This window comes from Mustela nivalis (assembly GCF_964662115.1).
Source record: "Mustela nivalis genome assembly, chromosome: 6".
NCBI lineage: Eukaryota > Metazoa > Chordata > Mammalia > Carnivora > Mustelidae > Mustela > Mustela nivalis.
The window spans coordinates 145,764,593-145,790,292 of record NC_139025.1 but is presented as its reverse complement, the minus strand read 5'-3'; the positions used below and the strand labels follow the sequence as shown (position 1 = coordinate 145,790,292).

The following is a 25,700-nucleotide window of genomic DNA, read 5'->3' as shown; positions in this document are numbered from 1 at the left end:
TGCCTTCGGCTCGGATCATGATCTCAGGGTCCTGGGATGGAGCCCAGCATCGGGCTCTCTGCTCAGCTGGGAGGCTGCTTCCCCCTCTCTCTCTGCCTGCCTCTCTGCCTACTTGTGATCTCTGTCAAATAAGTAAATAAAGTCTTTTAAAAAATGGTTATAGGGGCACCTGGGTGGCTCAGTGGGCTAAGCCTCTGCCTTCGGCTCAGGTCGTGATCTCAGGGTCCTGGGATCGAGCCCGGCATTGGGCTCTCTGCTCGGCGGGGAGCCTGCTTTCTCCTCTCTCTCTCTCTCTCTCTACCTGCATCTCTGCCTACTTGTGATTTCTGTCAAAATAAATAAATAAAATTTTAAAAAAAAGTTTATGACAGAAACCATTTAATGACAGAGTGGGTGTATTTTAATATGATTAATACGGTGTGGGATGGAGTACTGTAAAAGTAAGCTCACTCAGGGCCCACAGATATTTCAGAGCAACCTACCAAAAACTGTAGAATTTCTGCATAACGATGCTTCCGTATGCGCTTCCCCCCTTAGGATTTTTTTACTAAGTCCTATAGTGTCACTTGTAAATCCAGGGTCTCATCTGATCAATGTGAAACAATATCCTTGATCTGCGGACTGTTTTTGCTCATTGAATGGCTTCTGCTTTTTTTTTTTTTTTTCCTTTTTTAAAATCTAATTTCTGTTTCATCTTCTTTTTTCAGGAATCCTTTTCACGATGCTGGTATTTGGACCAGCCTGTGGATTTATCCTGGGCTCTTTCTGTACCAAAATGTACGTGGATGCCGTCTTCATTGACACAAGTAAGGAGCGTATTCCAACTTCTTATCACCACCCCTGGGCATGTCCCCCATTGGAAGGGAGCCCTTTAGCTTTTACGTTCTAAAACCCTCCTGTGGGGGCATCTGGGTGGCTCAGTGGGTTAAGCCTCTGCCTTCGGCTCAGATCATGATCTCAAGGTCCTGGGATCGAGCCCTGCATCGGGCTCTCTTGATCAGGGAGCCTGCTTCCTCCTCTCTCTCTGCTTACTTGTGATCTCTGTCCATCACATAGATAAATAAAATCTTAAAAATAAGTAAGTAAGTAAATGAAACCCTCTTATGTAGAGACAAGCCTCAGTGTGTGGACCTCGAGCTGCTGGCTCACCAGAGATCAAAGGAGAGAGCATGAGCGTTGGCTCTGATGGCTTGGGGTCCAGTGGTGTTCTTCCAGTGTCCACCCAGAGGCAGAGTAATGCCTGTAGTTGATTTTACTCCTCCAATCTAGATCTTCCTCCTCTGTAAATCATAGCAATAATTCTGTCTGCTTCATAGGGCCACTCTAAGAACTACATGAGAGGACAGATGTGGAATGCCTGGCATTTTCCCATTGAATATTAGCCCAATAACCTAGGGGAGAACCCCACTTTCTAAGTGTGTTCTGGAAATGCAGGTGTACAGATGGGGCCGATGAGACAGAGTATTTGAAACCCGCTCCTACAAGTCAGTGTTGGGGGTGTCCTCTATGAAGAAACGTACCGTACCTCAAAACCACTTCAAGCAACACTTCTTGGTTCCTAGCAGGAGAGCAAGTGTACTTCTCAGACGGCTCTGGGCGCCCCCAAACCCTAGGCAGGCACACTTTGATGTGGCAGTGGGCTAGTTAACACAGGCTAAGTTATGCTGTGGTCACACATGGCTCCCAATCTGAAGTGATTTTACACAAGCAAAACTTACTTCTTGGGCACGCTACGTAAGCAGCGTGGGCTGGCAGTGGTGGGGACAGTGAGGCTTAGGTCCTCGAGGTCACTGCAGGACGCGGCTCATGGAAGCGTTGTCTGACCCCAGCCTGCACGGTTGCCCAGACAGGAAACCAGGCCATGGCGAGTTACACGCTGTCTCGAAGCTTCTCCTGACGCTTCAGCGGCCAAAGCACAGGTCACTTGGTCTCTTAGTCTCCTCTTGCTTTGCAACAAGTTACCCCAGACTTAGGACTGAAAACAACACTGGGGTGTCGCTTATGATATCACAGGCTATTTGTGTGGGCGTGGAGTCCAGGAGCTGATTGGCTGGGTGGTTCTGACTCGGGGGTCCCTCATGAGGTTGTAGCCAAGGTGTGGACATGTGTCTTCTCTCATTTCAAAGCTCAGCTGCAGGACATTCGACTTCTAAGTTCACTCCCCAGGCTGTCAGCGGGTTTGAAGGATCTACTTTCCATCTCCCATTCCTGGGCCTCCTGACGGGGCTCCCTCACCAGGGCTCCCCCGGAGTGAACAACCAGGAGAGGATGAGAGAGGGCCGTGATCTGTTTATAGCCTGGGCTCAGAGGTGACATGTTGCTGCTTCTGCCGCATCCAGGGGTCACAAGCAAGCCACATGTTCTGGTCTCCACTCAGGGCATGGGCTCCCCGGAGGCCATCTGAGACACTGCCTCCCATATGTGGTCCCAAGTCACCTGTGAGCCCCCCAGCACTCTGGTTCTGCGCAGTTCTGCGAGCAGAGAGGCCGTGTTTTCTCTCTCTCTGGGAACGGAGCATGGGAAGCCGTTCCAGCTTCTCAAAGCCTCATACCGATCTTTTCTCAGGATCAATAAGAGCTCAAGCCCTGGCTTCTCAATCCGTCATCTCCTGACGGTGCTAAATTTACTAATTCACCCCAAAGAAGTAATGTGGTTTTAAATCCAATCAAGTCACTCCGTGCTTCACTCCATTAATCCCACTGATATATTTACTTGTAGCTAATGATGTTACAAATTTGCAGGGGGGGCGGGGGGGTAAGAAAAGAATCAAATGCAGCTTTGTTTTCTTATTCTTTTAAAGTGCTGGCTCTGGTCAAGAGGGGATTGGAGGCTGCCGTTATGCAGCAATTGGTTGATCCTTCAAACCCTACTCCTAGCAAGGGGGACGAGGGGTGGCCCGCTCAGAGAAATACCACGCGGTGGGAGTCTGCTGCCATCTTGCTTGTGTGCACCCCCCTCCCCCCGCAAAAAAAAGGGCAGCTTCTGCCACTGTGCCAAAGGTAGCACAAGACAGGAATTGTAAAAGCAGGTGAGGGACAGTTGCACCCCCTTGCAGAGGGGAGGGCTGCTTGGAAGAAGAGGCCAGGTGGTCAGGCAGTCCCCTAAGCATATCAGCAGTGGCCCCCCTGGATCAAGCCTGTGGGCTACCAGCATCTCTGAGCCAGGAACCTCAGGTCATTCTCTTCTAAGCCTCTTATTGTACAGACAAGGAAACGGGCCTAGACAGGGACACTGGGATGTACCCAGTCTGAGGGGCATATCTGTATAAAACCCAGGTCTCCTGAGCAAGGGTACAGGCATTTCTACTTTGCAGTTCCCTCCACCGTGCTCCCTCCTGGGAATGAACTAGCATCCTTTCTCTGTGCCTGCGGTGACCAAGGGGTGGACAGGGGGCTGCAGGGTCTCAGCCGGTTCAGTCGTGGTCCCCCTCGGTGGGCGGTTCCTTTGCACTGGGCTGTCCCCTCAGCTGGAGTCCTGCCCCTGGTCCCGTCTGGTCTGCATCTTTGCTGACCAGTGGGGGCCCCAAGTGAAGCAACACCCTCGGGGTTCCAGGCTCACCGGCAGTTTGAAGCAGAAGGCAGATGTGTGCATTCCTGGTCCAGCTGGGTATCTTGCTGGTGCCTCTCCCCTCGCCCCCAGCCCCTCAGCACACAGCCACAGTCCCTTCCACTGTGTGTGTCTCTAGGAAAGGATGCCCTGGGAGTCTCCGGCTTTTGTTTGCTTCCTTGCTGAAGGCCCGGGAGGGCTGGCGCTGCTCTTGACCAGTAGAGGGCAGAAGAATATAATTTATTCGATCACAGAGCAAGACACAGGATCTATAGCTGCCAGCAATTTTGATGGTTTCTCATCTTGTGACTCAAACTTGCTCTCTGGAATGGATTCGGGCCATATTCTGGAAAGGGAGTTCTCAGTTACTGAGGGGTGGCCCTCCTGTGTGTTTTCTCCACCGGTGAAGACAGAGCCCCCCTTTAGGGCTGCTCAGACCCATCAGAGTGTGTCCTGGGGCGTGAACGGAAAGGGCCAGGTGCTCGGCGCACAGCCGGAGAGGGGACTGGGGAGAGTGTGATCTGGAGCCTGAGGGGAGGCGGGCGAGGCAGACAGAGCTCTTGTCATGGGGTAGGTGGAGGGGGAATGTGAGGACACAGGGTTGAAGAGGGGAGACCAGTGGGGGAGACTGGTTGCTCTCTTGTGGGGGGCAGGCGGGCACTTGTAGGAACAGGCCAGCTGTGGGGCAGGCAGACCCCGCAGGCAGCCCCCCAGGAGGACTCTGCTGGCCGTGATTAGACACTGGCATTCTGCCGCTGCTGCTCTAATTCTGTGTTTGATCCCTGTGTGGCTCCCGTGGTCCCTCTTCTTAAGGAAAGGTGCCTTTTGTAACAGCCTGGGGAAGGAGTGATGGTACAGCCAGAAGTGCTTTTGGAGGAAGCCTTTGTAAGACTGAGACCCGTGGAGAACAGAACCTAGAAGAAAGGAAGACGTGGTAGCAGGGGTTACCCCAAAGCCCTGAGTCGGCAGACCCGAACAGTGGGCTTATCAGAAGGAAGTTGATCCCGGCAGCCGCGAACTGACCGCTTACTAAGGCTGTATGTAGACCGTCTCACTGAACTTAAGGACGTTCCCCTCGGGGCGTGGGTCCTGCTCGTCGCCTACCTGCCGGCTGAGCCGTTCTCCTGCCGCGATTTTGAGTCCCGAGTTCCGGTGCTGGATGCAGACCTCTCTTGGAATCTTAGCTCTCCCGCTTCCAAGCGGTGTGACCCCCCCCAGGGACGTGAGTTAATCACACCAAGTGCATAGCCTGGCACCTGGTGTGTCGTAAGTGCACGGTCAGCGACAGGTTAATTCATTTCCGCAGCCAGTAGGATTCAAAGCCCAGGCCTCTGCCCGACTCCAAACCCGACAGCTTGTGTGCCTGGAGTTTCTCCAGGACTTTTGCCAGAAGGCTGCCCCCTTCCGTGGGCAAAGGCCTGGCTGAGATGACCTAACCTCGTCCGCCCATCCGTTACAGACTCCTCCTCAGGTGCGCACCAGCTGGCCCCACTACGGCTTCATGGTGTTTGTCCCCGGAATCAGATGTGTCCGTATGTTTGCCTCCTGCAAATGGTCGACCCCCCGAGAGCTTCCTGCTCTGCCGTTCTAGGGCTGGCTGCGGGCTTCGTCAGATTCATACATGTTAGACTCCATCAGCTCAACGGCCCGGATCCTGCACATTCCACGCTGTCCTCGACCCTCAGCCCCTCCCTGTCCCCAGTTTCTAATTTGGTCTGTAACTTAAGGATACTCTTGGAATGCTTGAGTCCCACAGCAAAAGTTTCACGAAATAGGTTAGATAAATAGGTAAATGGACCAAAAAGAATAAAACAAAACAAAAGCCTGCCCAGAGAGCCCAGGGCACCGCGTACGTATCAGTGTGGCCTGGAGGGACAAGGAAGTGTCCCCCACGTGCTTTGATTGGCTCCTTCTCACCGTCCCCGGTATCTTCATGGGTGAGTAGGTTGTTTGGTTAGTTTTAAAGTGGTTTGACTTTGTTCCCAGCGATTTTTCTTCCCTACCTGTGACGACAGCAGTCCTCAGGCATGGGCGATCAATCTCAACCTCTTGTGTTTAGGTGACTTTAAACAGAGGAAGCAAACACTGCCAAAAGCTTCCCCAACAAAACCACAAAAACCCTCCCCACGTTGGATTCTGAGACATGGCAGGGTTAGAAAATGGATCTTGTAAAACAGAAATCCTTCAAGCCTGTAGACAGCGCGGCAAAGGCAGGCCCGGACTGTGCCGGTCTCACGGCGGCCAGACATCTCCATCACGGTGTTCCTTTGCCTCACTGCCTCCGCGCCTGGAATGGCCGAGGGGCCGTTGAGGGCCTGGGTGGAGCTTAGCCAGCCCATCAGAGTCCCATGCCTCTGCGCGTGTGGCTCCCTCAGCCTGGGATCCTGTTCTCCTCCAGGTGCTTCTCAGTGTGTTTCTGTCCTTCGTGGGGGCAATTTGATTGACAGGTACATTTTGTAAATGAGACACCCAGGTGCTTCTCAGTTTTGTTCTGGGCGTCTTACTGACCAGTCTTCACGAAAAAGCAGTAACTGCACTAATTTTTTAAGATCAAGATACTACCTAAAGCCACATTGGAAGAAAAGTAAAGAGGTTTTCACCCTGTTCCCCACCTATATGTCAGCACTTTCACGATTCCAAGCCTGCCCAGGGTCACTGTTCTTAAATTGCCACTGTTCTTATTTCCCAAGCCTTTGGCGGTAGTCAGGGTAGGCTGGGTTCTGCTGCGGTAACAAACACCGCCAAAATCTTAGTTGCTGAAAACAATACTGGAGGTTTGTTTTGTACACAGCTCGGGTCAGCAGTGACCTTTTGTTCGTCATAACCTCTCAGGGACCATCCCGGGAAGATATCACATGCTTCTTTGATCAGGCAGGGCAAAAGAGCATGGCAAATCAGGCACTAGCTCATGCAGGGCTCTGCACAGAAGAGCCCCCCAACAGTTCAGCAGCAAAACTGTGGCGTGTGGCTACACCCAAGTTCACGGCGAGGGAAGGTAATCCTTGTTCTCCGTAGAGGAGACCCGAATGGAGACATCAGTAATGTCTACTGCACCATTCTTTGCGGCCCGACATAGGGAACTCTCCCTTAGTCAGCAGTGCTAGAACATTCTGGCTGACCAGGGACAATTGCCAGGCAGGCGCGGAGAGATTTTCACCATCGCTTCTGTGGAGGTGTCTCAGAAAAGACTCTTAGCCTGGGTTTAAGCATTAGCCGTCTTCCTGTGAAGTATCGAAATTAGGACCAAGACTCCACCCCTTAAGCCAGCCCTAACCCGAGGGACAGCATGCTCCAAAGCTGAGTGGTTTCTCCTCAGGACATTATTTCTCTCCCTGCCATGGTGCTCTGGATGGTTGCACTGGAGAGTGGGAGAAAAAAAAAAAATAAAAATCAATACTTCCTAAAATGGTTAACTGTGATTTTCCTAGATCTACAAAATCCTAGCCCTCACCCCCGCCTGTCCCTACCACACCTTGCTGCAGACCCCTCTCTCCCTCCTTGCCTGCACCACAGGCAGGCTTTGGTCTGACACAGGTCATGTGCTCTTCCCTGTCTTACAAATTACGAGCAAACGTTGGCTTTCCACCCGTCGGCACGTACCTATGGGAGCGAGTTGACATGTTCACATAAACACACACACCCCCTCCACTGCAGCCCCTCTCCCTGGGATGTTTCCTCACACACAGAAGAGAGTCACTAACTTCGTAACTAAAATACGACTCTCTCCATGCTACTAATTTTGTTCCCCCAAACGAGTGCCAGGTTTTCTCTCTCTCTACTGGCTCACATCTGCGAGCTCTCAATTCCCCCTTTATGGAGCCCATCGACAATGGAGGGAGATACCACAGCTCCCCGTTTATGTCTTTTGTTTTCATTCATTGCTTGGCAGCAGGTGAAGAAACACCAGCAGTGACTGGAGACAACATTCCTGCTCTGCTACCCGAGGCCATCTGACTTCCCTTTCTCTTCTCCTGTTTGCATAAAGATGCTTTCAAGGTCACCTTGAAAGCATAGGTTTTCCCATGCTTTTTTCAAGCCTTCCCATACACAAAACAAAAAAAACAAAAAACCCTATATCTTGAAATTCCCCATTCATGTAAATACAGACTACGAGTAGCTACAAGAGCTACCATATACAGAAAACCTACGTGTCAAGTGATTCTTGCTTGCTACCTCTCATCCTTGCACGCAGACTCTGTGGATGTCACTTTTATTTTGCAAGTGATCAAAGTAAGGCTCAGAGAGAGTAACTAGCTTGCCCAGCATCACTTGCTAGTGAGGAACAGAGCTGGGATTCAACCTTCTGCCTGCCAAAGCTTATGCTCCTTCTTCTCTGACATGCAGCTAAGTGGAAGCATCTGGTTCATCGTAGTGCCCTAGATATCGCTGGGGGGATGCCGACCCCTCCAGGAGAGAGACCACTGATGCTCCGGGGACCAATGGCAAAGTTGGTGCTCCTAGGCCCATTGCACAAAGGATAGGAATTAGTGATCCATGCAGGGAGCCCAAACCAAAGTCTAGATGGTCCAGAAGGGCAGTGTAGCAGAGTAAGAAGGAGGCTGGCCCTTGGCATCTGAATGCCCGTCTTCCAGTGTTAAACTCCATGAACTTTGGCAAGGTGCCTACACTTTTCTTCTTTTTTTTCTTTTTTTTTTTTTCCCAAGATTTTATTTATTTATTAGAAAGCGCAAGCAGGGGGAGCAGCAGAGGCAGAGGGAGAAGAAGCAGGCTCCCTGCTGACCTAAGGAGCCCAATGTGGGACTCGATCCCAGGACCTGGCATCATGATCTGAGCCGAAGGCAGTTGCTTAATTACTGAGCCACCCAGGGATCGCAGGACCTGCACTTTCTAAGCCTCGATTTTTCTATCTATATAAGATAGGGATAATAAAAGACTCTACCTCGTAGGGTTGTGGGGAGGTTTGACGAGAACAGTTAAGAATATGCATGATACATAAGGCCCAGCGCAGAGTAAGGAATGATGGCTGGGCTCTTCCTGAGTGTTAGCTGAAGAGTCTTCAGGGAGAACATTTGCAAATGGTGAAGGGCTGGTCTGGTGTCCTGTCTCATCCCAAGCCTGTCCATCCATCTGGTCTAGGCCTGTAGTCCTCTTAGATCTTGGCTCGTATGCCCTGCCCCCATGTCCACGAATGTCCTTCTGTCCTCCAGAGGTACGGGATTATCATCAAAGAGACATTTCTAAGCAGCCCATCTGAGAGTGCTCTATGAAAGAGAGTTATAGAGAAAGAAAAGAAAAAACCACCCAGGGGTAAGCTATAGTTTATGTCTTCATGACTTCAGCTGGCACGTCAGAGAAATCATAGCACAAGACGACCAAACCACATGCACACCGCCTTTAAGCATTAAGTTGGCTGCAAAGCTTTCTAATAAAGGACTGCCCCAAACCACAGGCCACAACCAAGATTTGAAGTAACCTACACACTAGCCGTTTGGAAACAGGACCCTAGCTGTAAATACGGAGCTAAGAGTGTTTAAATGCCCCAGCACATGCCATTATTCTGAGCCCCTCGGGTCTGGTGTGGCTCATTTGGCCTTCCCCTCCCCTCAGACTCCAGAAGGTACTGACCATCATCTTGGTCCCGTAGATCAGCCAGCAAGGCACAGAGTTCAGATCGCTAGGGTCCCGCAGGGAGAAGTGGCAGGATTGGCTGTATTTCCCTCCAGGTACCCTGGCTCTCAACTTCATTCTATGCCATCCCTCCGCTCCCCGAACCTGATTTGAGGCTGGGAGTGGGGCGTTGCATGGGATCTCCGGGTCACTGCTTTTGGAGGGGTGCACGTGAGAACCCATGGTAAAAGCAATAGACCCTGGTACTTTGTCCGCACACCCAGGCAGCTCTCCGGAGCCCATCAGCGCCAGCCTTAATTCCGAGGGTGTCTGGCTTCTCGCTGTTTTTGTTTAGACTGATAGAAATATAGGGTAGACAAGAAAATTAAGGAGAGAAAGCAATCAGCCTTCAGCTTTGGGAGAAACAGAAGCACTGATGTGGAACGAAAGGCTGGCTTGTGGAGCGTCCAGTCCCCCCGCCCCGCCTGCCCCCACATCCTCGAGGCCGTTTCCAGAGCCCCCTCCCGTCCGTGCACCTGACTCTGACCCTCAGTCACATCCCGGCCCGGCTGCGTCCTCTCTTCCTGACTGTGTTTTTCTTTCCCATTGCAGGTAACCTGGACATCACTCCAGACGACCCCCGCTGGATCGGAGCCTGGTGGGGTGGCTTTCTGCTCTGCGGTGCCTTACTCTTCTTCTCTTCCCTCTTGATGTTCGGGTTTCCACAGTCTCTGCCCCCGCACTCAGACCCTGCCATGGAGAGCGAGCAAGCCATGCTCCCCGAAAGAGAGTACGAGAGACCCAAGCCCAGCAACGGGGTCCTGAGGCACCCCCTGGAGCCGGACAGCAGCGCCTCCTGCTTCCAGCAGCTGAAAGGTAGAAGCACCTCAGATGAGGGTGGCCAGAGCAATGGAGGGGGGTCATCGAGGCCGCCGGGTGGGGAGAGGGTACCTAGGGCAGGGTGCTGGGAGCTCGAGGTAAAATCACGCTTATTTTGCATGGTTTGCCTTCTCTGGTCCAATGCTCAGCGTCAGCCCTGAGAAGGAAATGACCTGATGCGTAAAATAAAAGCGGGGTAGCCACCGCTCAGTGAAGGGGCAGCAGACCAGTCTCCCCAGCAGAGACCCCGGTGCTTAACAAAGCACCTGAGGCATAATAAGCAGATAGGTCTGCGGAAGGAAGGTTCTAGATGTCTCGTGGAGCCCTTGGGCTCTTTCCGGCCCCTGTGTGCCAGCGCAGTGTGGCAGGCAAGGACTTGGGAAGCAGGGCTTCCTTGCCTGGTGGGGTCATTCTTCAGAAGCCGTATCCAAAAACGCATTTCCTTAGAGTTGCTGTGTCCTCCTGTCCCCTCCGTGCAAGATGTGCACCTCTGGAAAGACGTATGAACTCCGTCTTAATAACAGAGTCCCCCCGAGGAGGTGGCCAACCTCTCCCAGTCGTTTTTAAAGGAAACCAAACGCATCTTTCCTGACGAAAATGGAATGATCCAGAACGAGAAGCATCCTCCCGCAAACCCCAGCCCTAGGTTGGTTCTGGCAAAAGGTCTTCGAGGCAAACAGTGCCGCTGCAGCCTTGAGCCGCAGGGCGTCTGTCCCGACCCCCTCCCCACCGAGACATCTGTGCCGTTCTCCTGAAGTCCCAGGACCCCTCTTGGATCCCCTGGAGAACCTGCTGGCTTTTTGAAGTGGCCAGGAGCAAGGCTTGGGGCACCCCTCCCCCGTGAGGCTGGTGCGGGAGGATGGGGACGGTCACCTCGTGGCAGGATCTGGACGCACCTGTAAATGGTGCCAGGCTGCCAGTGACCCGTTGAGAAACTGGGTGCAAGTCTCTTTACCGAGCTTTTGTGGGATGAGGAGCACCCCTCCTCCACCGGAGAGGCTGGAGAGCCATGGAGAGGAGCTCAGCACCGTCCCTGTGCTCCGGTCCCTGCTCTACTCTTCTCTCTCGAGCTGGGGTCATGAACTTCTCCATGCTTCGTTTCCACAAGTGAACAGGTTTCATAGTGTTCCTGCGTGACGGTGGGGCCGAGAGAATTAAAGCACCACCTGCAGAAGACGATCTGCTAATAGCACCTGGGTGTCAGGGAGGGATCGGAAGAACTTGGGCGAGTTCCCAGAAGGGACTAATTGATAATCTAATGTTATGTCGGAACCCGTGTTCCATGATTTGGAACTGTCCACGGGAGGTCTGCAAAGTTCTCTAAGTTCCAGAATGCACGGGTAGGAGAAGGCCACCCACTTTGTGTCTTCGGGGGTTGCCTTGGCTAGGACCCCCAGGAGTTTGTGCTTAATAGAAGACCCCCCCCCCTCAAACACACACACACACACATGCACCCAAACAGCCAGGCAGGGGGCGATGCCTACTGTTCATCTAATAGCACAGGCGGCCACACAGAGTGTCCCAGTGACCAGATCTGCAGGAGAAAATGGGGCTGGCCCAAGTGGGCCTTGCAGGGGACACCCTGGACTGGAGTGGTGGCAGCCTTTCTGGGTCTTTCTTTGTCCCAGGGTGATTACAAGAGCTCCGATTGCAAGAGCTGCACCAGTCATCGCTTATCTTTAATCTCTGGGGGTGCAAAGATGAAAAGATACAATGGTGCCATCAAAGCACTCACCCATCCAGTCTGGGGACAGACCAGCAAGCCAGCAAAGGCAGCCCAGCGTGGAAGGGACAGCAGGGCTGGGCAGCAGAGGAGGTGATGGGCATACAGCAGACAGGCAGGGTGGGGAGCCCACATCTTGGAGCAGAGGCAGAGGGACATCATGGCTTCAGAATTCAGTTCTCATTAACCCATTTGTTCAGCATGTTCTGAAGTCCTCTGGGTTCCAGGGATCCAGTGGTCACCCGGACAGCTGAGTTGTGGAGTTGTGTTGTAGCTGTGAGGGGTGGGGGGTGCATACAGTAGGCAGAATTGAAGCAACAGCAGGGTGTGTGCTGAGCTGACAACGCACAGATGGGTAGACAGGTCTGAGACTCACTGTAGCCATAACGACCGTACGCTGTGGCCTGTGGAGGTACATGGGCTCTACTTCTACTAATTAATGATTTTTAATTAGAATTAGCCATTCCCGGAGGCAGTAGGTCTATTAATGGACCTAAAGAATGTCCCAGCAGGAAAGGAAGGCAGTGTGTCTAGAAGAATCCCCAGGAGACAGGATCCAGCGACGTGAACTATTATGCTAATAAACACGTTTTACATGCGCCAGCACATGGATCGGGGCGGGGGGGAGAACGTGGTGGTTTACGTCCGTCATTTTTCCACATGAGACCATGTCTTTGCCATGTGGATGTTTCCACCAAAGCACCGTGTGGTGCACTGAGTGCTCCCAAACTCGTTCTCCAGTTTGCAGCCTTGGAAGCCCCCGTGGTCTCCCCGTGTGTATTTATGGGTACCGACGAGCTGAGCAGGGTTGTATATGGAAGGGTACCGACGAGCTGAGCAGGGTTGTATATGGAAGGATTAACGTTGCTCTAAAAATATCTATGTTGCAATTTGAATCTGTTCCATTGGGTTTGCAAATGGGTTTCTTCTTTGGCTGTCCGTCCGTGGGCCCTGCCGTGCTGTGCAGATAGGGAAGGTCCCTGAGCAGAGCCGGAGTCCTGTGCCCAGAGCAGCTGCTCCGTCCTCCTCCCTGCTGGGACTGAGACCGTCTCCCCCACTCCTGGGAGAGCGCTGGGGCTGTTCCAATCTAGCTCAGCCGCTTCCTAATCTTGCCACGTTGGCCGTGGTGCGTCATTCCCCTTGGCTTTAACATATGGCGTCTGATTGATACTTATTCTTGTTTATAGACGAGGAAACCAAGCTCTGGTGACGTAGGACTTAAGGCCCGTGGCTTGCTTTTCAGGGTGCTCTCCCCAAACATGTGGGCTTTGAAGGTCTCTTTCCAACAAAGTTGGCCATTGTGGAGTTTGCAACTTCTATAGGAAGAGAGAGAAAGCCCAGAGTGTTGTTCTGTAACATGTAGAGAAGCTGTTACTTCCTGCACAGCCCACAAGTCCCCTTCTTGTAGTGACTGTCACATGACTGTTTAACAAAGCAGGCAGCAGGCAAACAAGCGCTTGGATTTATTAAGCTCCTGTATCTTTCCGGGTGGGAGTCTGCAAACCTAAGACACATTTTTGTATCTTAGCTATGCAACCAGATAGCTTTTCCTTTGTGCCCTGGCTCTGCAGCCCTCTTCCCCAGCCTTGTTCTTCAGAGCATTTTGCTGGTTCGTCTTTCAGGACACCATCCCCCTCCCTGCCCCTTCTCATCCTTCCTTTGCGTCTAGCGCCGTGTCTCCTCCTCTCTCTGTCGTCACTGTGCTGGGGAGGACAGCACCCATGTGGCTTCCGGAATCTAGATGCTCAGAGTTTGCAGAATAGTTTGTAAAAGTCTAGACCCAGAAGGAGGAAAGAATTGGAGGGACTGTTACAGACAAATGGGCAGAATTACCACCAGCTAGTGTGTTAAATCGCACATCTGTATTTTGTAGTTTATACAGAGACAGTCTCTGCTGTCGCCTGTCCTAGGGGCGGTGATGGTGGGGACCCAGGCTCCTCCAGTGGCCGTACCCTGTGCACCCTCCTCACTGTGCTCTGTCTGCTTCCTTCAACGCATCAGGCACTCTCCTTTCTGTTCCCTTGTGGGCCTGGAACACCCTTCCTCTCTCGGTCCACTTCTGGACTAAACCCGGTCTCCCCTTCCAAGAAACCCCTCCGTAGAGTCCCACTGTGCTCGTGCCCCCCACCCTCCCGTGCCCAGTGTTGGATTAGCTTCATTCCTCTGTCATCTCCACGGTCCCTGCAAAGCACCTGTCACCCCACCACCTGGTGGCTTCTCAGCTTGTCGGCCTCTGCCCAAACCTAGTGGGTTCTCCAGGGACAAAGCTTTCGTGCATCTTTTTGTTCCACTGCCTGGCACGGTACCTGGCACATAGGTGGTATTGGCTGAATGAACAAACGAATGAATGAATATTTTCTTGCCGGCTTGCACGCACACATGTGTACACAAACACCCACTGGCAGCAAACGTCAGTTTTCCACATACTGTCATAGTTAACGCCCCCCCCACACACCCCTACGAGGCTTTGGTACCATTTTACAGAGAAGTAAATTGAGGCTTAGAGACTGAAAGGTGAGGTGTTTGAGCCCTGGCAAGGGCCCCAGAGCCTATCTTCTTCACCACCACATTATGCTGCATCTCGGGGCCATAAGTGAACTCTTGGAAAGGAGCAGTGGAGTGGGCAGGTGCTGGCCGACTTCAGCGGAGTGTGCTTCAAGTTGAGCTGCTGGTTGCAACGGCACCAGCGTGTCCTAAAGCGGTGGGTCTTTCGGACGAGGCTATGGACTAAAAGGGAGGGAGGAACCCGCTCCCGGTAAGCGTCAGCCCACCCTGGCCCTCTGATGGGCCCTCTAGCTGGGATGAGTGTGACGGTTCCAGAGGTTTAAAATCTGCAGGCAGCGCCCTGCCTTTGATGGCTGGAAGAGAAGAGCAGTCAACGCTGAGCGCTCTTGTCTCCGTGCACTTCCCGCTGGCTGCCAAGTGGCCTCTTCCTGCCGCACCGGGTGACAGCAGGGAACAGCTGAGCCAGCAGGGGTCGGCGGGGGGGGGGGGTGTTGCTTCAGGCTTAGGGGTTTCAGAACCACCCCAACACGTGCAGAACGGTTTACGAGTTCCCAAGCACTTGTGGGGACGTCCCACTGGGCCACCGCAGCCCAACTGATGAGCGAGTGGTCCTCTCCGTGCTAGCCATCCAACACAGAGCTCGGGGTGCGACCTCATGGCCAGGTTGTCACCGTTGCAGAGGATGCCGGGGGCACTGGGGTCCGGGTCCCGCACACGCCCCCACCGGGTGCCCTTCCGGGATCCACTGGACGGTTGATGAACTGACTGAGGAGAAGGGGAATCAGCCTGGGGCCGACTGAACCCAGACCCTTCCTGTGTCGGAGAACGAGCCCTCTCCCTGCTCTGCTTGCTCCCTTTCCAGGGGACGAGCCAGTCCAGTTGCCGAGGACGTTCACTTGTAGGGCAGGTGAAATCTGCCCGGGGCTTTACGCTCTCTGCCCTCCTGATGCCCTCCGTCTCCAGGCTCTGCGGATTTTACCACCTGAATCCGTCTCCAGCCCACTCCGGTGTCTCCTGCACTCCAGCCCGCCCTCACCCCGCCGGGCAGTTCGCACATCATGATGGCGTCAGAACGCCCCTGATCCTGGGTCCACCTCGTACGTAAAGGGACAGAGGCAGAGCCCTTCACAGGGCCTCCCAGTGGTGCTACTCTGCCCCCCTTCCAGCCTCTTCTCACACCTTGCCACCCTGCCCCTCCACACCAGCCTCCCCTCCCCGGCTTCCTTCTAGCCCCCTGAGTTCCGCAGGCTCCCTTCTTCCCTCCCTCCCTCCCAGGACTTCGCACTTGCTGTTCCCTCAGCTGGAGTTCTGACCCCATCTTCAGGCTTTAGCTCACAGGCATGTCCCCAGGGACATTTCTCTGTGCCCGCCTCCCCCCACCCCAGGCATGTTGCTCTCTGTATCACAGACATGATGTTACCCTGATGCGCGTGGTGATTCACTGAGCCCGTCCTTGAGCTCCGTGTGGGCAGGGGCTCCCTCTGTTTGCACTCCTGCTCTCGTCCGTAGGTGCTCAGTATGTGTTTGATAAACGGAGGGATACACGGATCACTGGAGGTGCGCTGACAAGCCTAGCACAGTTTGCTGCTTTCCTTCAAGCTGTCCTCCCCTCCCCCCCCCCGACACCCCTGCCAGCCGCTCCCAGATTTTCGGCCTGGGTCTGACCCATCCATGCACATGGGTTTAGCAGGAGCTCCAGCTGTGCTGGGGGCCAAGGCTAGCCCCCAGGTGACCTGCCTGTGTGGGGAGGGGCTACCGCCCCAGTTGCTGAGGTTGACTTGCACTGGTGCCTCTGGGCTGTGTGAGTCCCCTGGCAGGTATTTGGGTCTAGGACAGGGTGCACATTCGTCCCCACCATTGTTCCTTTCAGAACCTGCCTCGTGCCTCTAACTTCTGCAACTCTGCCAGACCTTCTCCAACCTCTGCCAGCTAGCAGTCCGTGTCTGCCACATTTTCCTGAATGGTGGGTCTGTGCCTTTCCACGTCACGTTCTTGTGAGGAGCCTGGTGATCTGAGAGCCCTTGTTCTGCAGGTTTGATGGCTGAGTGATCGCCTCATGTGGATTCCCCGTTAAGATCTTCTTTCTTGATTCCATGGCCAAGGAAAGCATCTGCCTTCCCAAATGCTTGAAACCCTGTGCCAGGCTACAGTTCACATGCTGTTGTGTTTGTAGGTCCCCGGGACCTGTCTGGCCACAGGCATGTTCTTACCAGCACTGGAGGACCATGTGCTGGGGCGTCATGTCTGGGAACAGGTCACAGGTGATTGCAACACAGAACCTGAGACTACCGGGGGAGGGCACCTTGCCCAAAGCCTGGCACACCGTGGGTACCCCAGGAGTGTATTTTGAACGAAGGAAGGAGGTTCAACAACTAGAGGACGACGTTTCCCTATGGGAGTTCCTTGGAACAGGAGTCCTTGGAGATGCTTAGGGGAAAACAAATCAATAGAGGAGGGGGGAAGGGTCACAGAGCCAAATAAGCTCAAGAAAATGTCTCTGTACTGTTGATTCTCTTGGAGACCCATATGGTATATTCGAGTATTAAAAGCCCTTGGAAGACCAGCTTTAAGGAAAGCTGGCCACTGTTTTGCCCCATGTGATTCCCAGAACTCTCTTGTTCACGGGAACTCTTTGGGCATTTAGGAAGTGTTTCTAGAATGCAGGGAAGGTGGTGAGGACCACAGGGGGTTCAAAGGATGTACTGAGTCCCCCGGGAGGCCTTGAAGACCGGTGCACGAAGCCTGTAACATTGTAGCCCCATCGGGAAGGATGAGCAGGATCCCGTGGATGGAGAGAAAAGGGCTTCCCGGCTGGGGGGCAGGTGCGAGCGGAGGCAGGGGACAGAAATGCCCAAGGTGTGCATGGGAGAATCTGGTTTGGGGAAATAGGATTTAGAAAATTTCATGGTGGAAGCTGCCTGGTGTCTGTTCTGGGGCCCAGCAGCGTTCCTGGCACTTGAGGCCACCCGGTAAGACTTCGGTAAAATTATGAATGAACGACGGAGGACTTTTGCATTGCTCCTCCAAAGTGTGTGGACTCTATGAGTCATTGTTTCCCAACTGGGGGTTTGAGTCAGCATCCCCCCTGAGTGGGGCCCGTACTCTGGCCCCACTCCTAGAAATTCTGATTCCATGAGTCTAGTGGGGAAGAGGGAGACGGTCCAGGCACCTGGATGTCTTTAAAGTTCTGAGGTAATTCTAAGTTAACCTCATCTTGAAAACAAATATGAGAGCTGGTGTGAGTCCTTGGGGGTTTTCCATCCAAGCTGTTTCTGCAACAGTTGTCTAGAAGATAAAACGTGGGGAGGAGACCCACTCACGTAATAAGCTTGGGACACTCTGTGATGTGGCCCATTTGGAGGGCCATAAGTGACGTTAGCACATTCAAGGCTCTGAGAAGATCTGCAGACCCAGCCATTCAGGAGATAGCACCAAGGAGTCCAGGTTTGACATGGGCATTTGTATCAGCCTGGGTGCGGAAATCCACCATTTCTTTTCTGAGCACTGCTCTCGGTCTTTCCAGCAGTGCATTCTCCTACGGGTAGAATTTTCATGAATGCTGAATGCAGTCAGCCCTGCCGCCACTGGGGTGGCACGTCGTGTTCCCAGACAGGGTTCCTGGGGGCTGGCGTGAAGTTACAAAAGTAGCACTCTGCTTACAAGAAGCTTGCTTGCTTGCTTTAGTCCTTTTCTGCCTGCTACCTCGGCATGAGGATACGACAGTTGGATCTGGAAGAAAGCTGGCTGCTTCCCAGGTTCCTTTCTCTGTCTCAGCCATCTTGTGTTTCCGACTTCACTCTCCTGGGGGTCACCAGTCGGGAACTGTAGGAGCTAGCCTTGCATCTGGGGGTGTCTGGGATCAAAGCAGCTAATGGGACCCCGTAACACTCTTTTTCAGGCCTTCTTGCGATGTTGTAAGGAGCAGGGGATTTTAAAAAAGAACCCATAGAACTGACTGGCTCCAGGTTTCCTTGGCCGATCAACACCCCCTGGGCACATGGCTTGCAGTATAAATGCTCGTTTTCTGTGCTGATGGCTTCTGGTCTGTTCACTCAGACCACGAGCTTCTCCATACAAGGGACATGTCACCTTCAGCCTGTTCCCAAAGACTTGTCTCACAGCTGTCAATGAGAGGGTGCCAGGAAGCTCCCCGAGTTCCTCGACAGCCCAGCACGGAGTTTGGGGGACAGTCTTATCTGCAGCAACAAGGTCACAGGGGGCCCGAGGCAGCCGGTCTGGGGCCAGTGCTCGGTAGGCACTCTCTTCCGGAAGCTTCCCAGCACCACAGACTTCCTCTTCCACCCAGGCTTTTCCCCACTGCAATCCAAGGCATTGATGTTTCTAGAATCTGCAGTGGAAATGGCCATATTTGCTAAGCATTCCCACTTCCATCCTGACCCATGAGCCTGTGGAACGTGGCCCATGGTGAGATCACGACCTGGTCCCGGTCTCCATAGTTAACGTTTCTTTTGTCTTTCTTTCTTTTTTTTCCCTTTTTTTTGGTTTAAAGATTTTATTTATTTATTTGATGGAGAGAGATCACAAGTAGGCAGAGAGGCAGGCGGGGGGGGGGGGGTGAGCAGGCTCCCCGCTGAGCAGAGAGCCTGATGCGGGGCTCGATCCCAGGACCCTGAGATCATGACCTGAGCCAAAGGCAGAGGCTCAACCCACTGAGCCACCCGGACGCCCCTCCCAGTTAACATTTCTTAAGAGATTGTGACAGTTACCTTTAGAGACAGAATTTTGTTTGTTTATTTATTTATTGAATTCTTTAATCCCTCTTGCATTGATGAAGTGTCTGCTCTCACCGGGCACCTTGCCCACATCTCTGCGTGCAGGTGGCTCTTCACACGGGAGAGACAGGAAGACACCCCGGCGAGGGTGTCCGGGGACACACGGGTGCGGTGATGACAGGCTGTACCCAGTACAGGGGGACCAGCTGCCAAACATTCGTGCTGTGCCAGGAGATGTCATGTTTCCTAGGATTCACCCTACTTGGGCTTTGATCTCGTGCTGCCATGGTGATGTTTTTCCACATCTTTGTTACTACTCCCTTCCTCTTTCCTTTGGTTTGGGTCGTGACCCGAAGGCTCTGGTGTATTTCTTACCCCCCACCCACCCCCGCCATCCTGCTCCTTCTGCTCTTGGGTCCTCTGCTCTGGAAAGCGTTTATGATGACTTACCGTTCAGAAAGACACTTTCCCGTTGATGCACGTCCCCATCCAGAAACCTGAAGATTTAGGGATCTGGAGTGCAGGCAGACCTTGAGTTTTGCATTCTGGTAGCGTGGTTTTTGCAGCTGTTCGGGGAAGCTTTGGTTTCCTCGTGTCTGAAAGGAGACAGTAAGACAGTCCCTGTTGTGATAGCTGTGGAGGTGACACAGGGGACCCTTAGTGCGGGGCCCATCCTACGCCGGTTGCCCAACAGACGTCGGCTGTCACTGTCCTAATTACGGAGTGGTCACACACACTGGTTCCATCTCCCCTTCTTGGAAGCATTAACCGTGAGTATTGACAGCAATGTTATTAAAGAAAAAAAGGTGAAGGCCAATTTCAGTAGAGAGCCCGAGGGCTGAAATATCTCTGAGTCAAGTGCAATACAGTCGAGCCCCATAGTGAGCACTTCCCAGGGCACCTCCAGTGCCCAGGAAGGAGGTGGCGGACAAGGACTTGTGCCCCCGACCCCCTGACCCATCCAGCCCTTTGCAGGAGGTCGTCCCTGTCCTTGGGAAGCCAGTGGCTCTCACGGCAGTTCCCAGGAGCTCCGCTCACCTACCCAGCCTCCCCCCAGCTCTATAACTCATCACATCCGCTCACACACATGCATTCTTACAGCAGGTCTGACGTCCTGGCCTCCCAACTCGAGGGCTCGCTCCCCCTCGTAGCCAACAAGAGCTTCTGTTGTATTAATCATCATCGTGCTCACCTTACCTGGGTGGCAGAAGCACTGGGTCACCTGTTCTGCATTCATGGGTCTCATTTAATCTTTGCAGCAATCCATGGGACAGAATGGTGTGCTCCAGCACAGACCTACTCAGTCTTGAAGATAGAATTCAGGTCCCAGTGACCTGACTCCTCAAATCTTATTTTATACAACCTTGCTCAGTCAAACTTTCCTGCAGGACAGAACTCTTCCCCTTCGGGCTCGGCAAGCCTTTTCTTTCTCCTGTTTCCCTCCCTTCCTGTCCTACCTCTCCTTCTCCAAAAAATGAAGACTAAACCCTTGAGCCCTTTGCCCCAGCCCCAGCCCCAGCAGGAATTTTTGTGTGCTTTCTAAGCGTTAAGCTGCTCTGGTCTCTGCACGTCCAAAACCAAGAGCAGAGCTTCTGAAAACCCAAACCAGAATTACACCCAGGCTCTGAGCACGCTCTGGGGCAGCAGGTCTCACGGTTTGAGTTTTCACCATGCTTTCCTAACCGTGGCACCACTCTCTGCCTTGGTTTCCTTACCTGTAAACGGAGGCTGTCCATAGCCCCCAAGATCACAGGTCTCTTGGGAGAATTATGCGATTGGATGTTTCGATGGTCAGAACAGTACTTGGCCCCCAGCCAATGCTCTGTCCCTGGCAGCCCTCACACCTTCTCCAAACCTGCCTTTCTCCCTCCTGGAGGACATACATACACATTTTCAAGGAATCTCAATTCTACAGGAAGGTCTTCGAAAGGCAGCAGTGGAAAACCTGTTTTCCCTGGAAAACTCCCCCGCTGCCGTTTGCTGCTTTGTGCCAGCCCGCCTCCTACCCCAGCTCCCAGCTTCTGAGGCAGAATCACTAGGTGGAAGTGATTGGCTAAGGGGGACCATGGTGTTCAGCGGCCTCACACGGCCTTGGTTCATCAGTTTCTGTGTGTCTGGGCCACCTCATTACCTGCTGCCTCCTTGAAGGTTAGAATTTTATGGGTTTAACAACCCATTTGAATGAAAAAGCTTGAAATACAGGGATAGCCCTAGGTTCGAGCTAATTAATACCCCTTTTCAAATTGGGGCTTTGGAGGGTAGGCTGAACCTTTGATAGGAATCTTTGGAGAGTGCTAACAAGTCATCGCAATAAAACCTAGGATGGAAGGGAGGAACCTCGCAGCAAAATCGCTAGACACAAGAGGAATCCGTCATTTCTGGCAGCGAATCAGGTTGATAGAGGAAAAAAGAGAATGTTCTTCATGCAAATAAGGTCCACTGAGCTTTCCCTGGGCCTTCCGTCAGAGGATCCTCAAACCTAATGATTTTCGCATCTAATTCAACACGAAATTAGTCATTAGATATTAAGACAAAAGCAGGCAGCTCTCTGATCTCAACAAAGCATCCTCCCACTGAAGTGGAATTAACTCTGGAATAATTAAAATGGTTGCTGAAGTATGAAAACACTCCATTAGCTGGAGTTGCCTTGTTGAGACATGCCCTCCCTTCCCTCCCCCCCAAGGCCGTCGCGATGGCCATGATCAAGGGCAAGGAGATACCAAGACCCAAGTAATGGGATCACACTTAAATCCTTTTTGGCACCGTTTCTGAGCCGGAGAGCAGAGTTCCTAGTTGGAGGGCACAGTTTCATTTGGGAGCAAGTGTGGCTGTCCTGCTTCTTTCTAAGTCCCGATCCAAATGGATGACACCCTAACAAAGGAAATGAAGCCTACAATGAAAACTACGGCAGATGATCGTTTTTCTGGAAGGACCCCAGCCTGCCTACTGGTTGTTGGCAGTGTTTCCACAGTTCAGATATCTTCATTCCAAAAGAGCACAATGGTGGAGCCACAGTGTTTTGATCTGCCAAGACCTAAACAGGCATTAACTTGGCATCGTTTTGACATTCATTTACCAGGAGGCACTGTGGTCACCTGATGTGGTCCATACCCATCTCTTTGCAGTGTGGAAGGACACAGTCAACCAGTCCCTTATCACAAGGACAGTACACCGTCACAGTGTGCCACATGCCGTAGCAAATCAGCTCCCACTCATTAGCAGCGATTTCAGATGATGGCGTCTTAATATCCACCGGGCTTTTGTGTTCAAAGACAGAAACCGCATTACCCTCTGTTTACACCCAATGTATTTGTCTTCTGCATTTCTCGAGCAGTCCACATTTTTAAACATTACAGAGTCAACAGGCCTTTAAATATTTGTACGATTCTTAAAAAATAATGTGGAGTTAACGGGAAGATTTCACAGCATTTAAAAGGATTTTTAAGTGTAACCACTTTTTGGCATTTATTTGAACTGACATTTTTATTTTTTTAAGATTTTTGTTTATTTACTTGAGAGAGAAATAGTGAGAAAGAGAGCACAAGTGGGGAGGAGAGACACAAGCAGGATCCCTGAAACAGGAAGCCCGATGTGGGGCTCGATCCAGGACCCTGAGATCATGACCTGAGCTGAAGGCAGACACTTAACTGAGCCACCCAGGTGCCCCTGAACTGATATTTAAAAAAAAAAAAAAAAAAAAAAAAAAAAAAGTCTTGTTTGCTTAAACCCTGCAAAAATAAATAAACAAAACTCAGGTAAAGTCCAGTGCATTTTGGGGGGTGGGGGATGGGAAGCAGGTAGAATTGAATGAATACTGTAGACTTCAAGTTTCTGGGTTTTTGTGTCACGTGTGTGTGCGTGCTTGTGCACGGTTATATCATCCGAGAGTTGCCTTCCTAAGGTTTTAGTAAATTTTGTGAGAAACTAGGACAGAAAAGGCCATCACCTCTGATTGTTTCTTAGTTGGGACGTGGGATCTGCTTGCTCAGCCCACCGTGATTCTGAACTTCTAGTCATCTGACTCAGTTCATTCCCATAACTGAGTTCTTTTTATCACGTCATAACTGAGTTCTTTTTATCACGTTGGAGGATCTTGAAGTCCCTCCCCTTAGATTTTCATTTTTGAAACTTGGTATCTTTCGCGGAAATGATAAATTTTGAGCAGTGCGTATCTGCCATTTACTGACCCATTGTTCTGCCATTTTGATTTATTGAGCTTGTCTGTTACCATTATTAAAAACTTATGTATCCCCTATTATTATTTTATTCTAATTAGCTGGGCCACTTAGAGGTTTCATCTCCTAGGAGATGAGATTGACTGTGTAATTAGCTCTCTTCTTTCGGACAGCTGGCTAATTCATCACTTTGGAATGCGGTGTTAGATTCCCTGCTCACCTGTTTATGTGCTATGACCACGAGCACCTATGGGTTTTTTCCTAGACTTAGAATAATACTGGCTCCATCTGGGACTCAGTTTTATCTTTTCTGTTTACACAGGTGGAAAGCAGACCCCATGCCAAATATCCCATATCATTATGATTACAGCAGAACGACTTCCCTAACTGTAGTCCCCAGCCCATCACTTTTTGCCTTATCTGCTTACCACCTGTGCTGTTATTTACATAAGACTTCTCTTTAAATTACTTCAAATCTACCTGTTTTAACCTGGCATTGTTTTAAGCTGCGAGAGCCGTGAAACCACACATTTGCTGTATCAGTTTCATTTCCGTTGACTTTTTTTGCAAGTACACCTTAAAATAATGGCATAAACATTGAAGCATTAGGGTCGTCCTGGTTCCGGTACCTGCAGAGCCCCTTGGCCTCATGCCAAGATATGTCATTGATTGCATTCAAAGGATTAAAAAACTCACATTTTTTTAAAGCATCGACATAAGTGAGGAATCCTAAGTGGTTTATGAAATCACATACTTCGAGAAGAATAGAGCATAATAAGATATGATCGAAATGGATGACCTCAACAAGAGCTGTTTTCCGGTTCTTGTGGTACTTCATGTGGCACAAGCCATGAGGTGCTTCTGTCCATCCTGAGTTCTCACCTGAGCCCAGGGCACTAGGCTGTGTGGGCAGCTTCCTCCAGGTGGGACCGGGTGATGAAAAAGCCCATCTGAGGATGAGGGAAGAGATGCAGGAAAGATCTGGGGGCAGAGTGTCCCAGGAGAGGGAGGAGGAGCCCCTAGTGCTAAGGGTTCGGTAGGGAGAACCCATGCAAGGCAAGAAAGAGCAGGAGTGGGCAGGCTGGACTGCAGGGAGCGGGGGCCGGGCGGGACGTGTCATCGATTGCTTAGGGGCAGACCCTAAGGAACCGAGGGAGTTCTGAGCAGGAACTGATTGAGTTGATCCCCCTGGGAAATGATTATGGCAGATTGAGAGTGAAAACCAAAACCCCAGTTGGGTCTCTCTAGGAGTCCCCCATGGGAGAGCTTATGGAAGCTTTTGCCGGGGAGGTGACCCTAGACCAGTGAGAAGAGGTGGGGGTTGATTCAGCATATTTGTGTGTATGTATATGTATGCACTCGAATTCCAGCTTTTTTCTCAAAGCCTGTTAAGATTAAATATATATTTTTAACACACCTAGAGAGTTATAAATATCTATCTCAGGGGGTACCTGGGTGGCTCAGTGGGTAAAGCCTCTGCCTTCAGCTCAGGTCATGATCTCAGGGTCCTGGGATTGAGCCCCGCGTTGGGCTTTCTGCTCAGCGGGGAGCCTGCTTCCTCCTCTCTTTCTGCCTGCCTTTCTGCCTACTTGTGATCTTTGTCAAATAAATAAATAAAATCTTTAAAAAATGTATTTATCTCAGGTCGATGGCTATATATGCTTAGATACACTGGTGCAACATAATTTATGGTATATAATTAGACTTTTTTCCTTTGAGAAACAAACCCAGACTCTCTTGGGGAGGAAGGAAATAATTTGCTTATAAAATATTTCAGTGTCTCCAGTAAACCCAAGAAAAGGCACGCTAGAGTCTCCCCTGTTATAGTAGTTCTCCGTTTAATTGTCCGAATATCTATAGATGCCTTGAAACCAGAGTTTACACGCTTTGTGGGTGGCTTACCGGTTCTAGGTTCCAGCCTGAGTCACTGGGTGACTCCCGACGCTGCTTACTGAGATGGACAAAAGTGTGTCGAGGAGGAACTCTGGGGGCAGGAGGCCTGGCAGCGTTGCGTGTGACCCTCTTCTTCTCTCTCCCCACAGTGATCCCGAAGGTCACCAAGCACCTGCTCTCAAACCCTGTGTTCACCTGCATCATCCTGGCCGCTTGCATGGAGATCGCGGTGGTGGCTGGCTTTGCTGCCTTCTTGGGGAAGTACCTGGAGCAGCAGTTTAACCTTACCACCTCTTCTGCCAACCAGCTGCTCGGTGAGTCTGCTTTTTCATCCCCACCACTCCCCAGGAGGGCAGAGGGCTGCTGCGTCCACAGCAGCAGTATTCTTGGGATATGTGCGCGGAAGGAATTTTAGAGTCTATTCTTGCGTTACGATTTGCCGAGAGGATATGATAAGAAAGAGCTAAGATATAAAATATACGTAGGAAGCATTGCAGTAGGCCAGGAGATCAGTAGATTGGTGTGCACTGCAGAATTCGGGGGAAGATAAGATGAAGGAAGAGGGACATCAAGACCTATCCAGAAAGGTTAGCAGGCTGTGATCTGGCACATAAAAAAAAAAAAAAAAGTAAGAATGTTCTTGACAGCATGAAATGCATAGTCCACAAATATAAAACT

General features: G+C 51.7%; 1 protein-coding gene across 1 annotated transcript in view; it reads left to right on the top strand.

The window, feature by feature from the left end:
* SLCO3A1 (solute carrier organic anion transporter family member 3A1) overlaps positions 1–25,700 on the top strand; it is a gene marked incomplete at its 3' end in the record, with an annotated part of 267,159 nt that overhangs the window by 221,340 nt on the left and 20,119 nt on the right. The window contains exons 3-5 of the mRNA XM_082736521.1: positions 708–806; positions 9,727–9,990; positions 25,172–25,336. Coding sequence (XP_082592647.1) covers positions 708–806; positions 9,727–9,990; positions 25,172–25,336 — 528 coding nt within the window. The remainder of the gene's footprint in view (positions 1–707; positions 807–9,726; positions 9,991–25,171; positions 25,337–25,700) is intronic.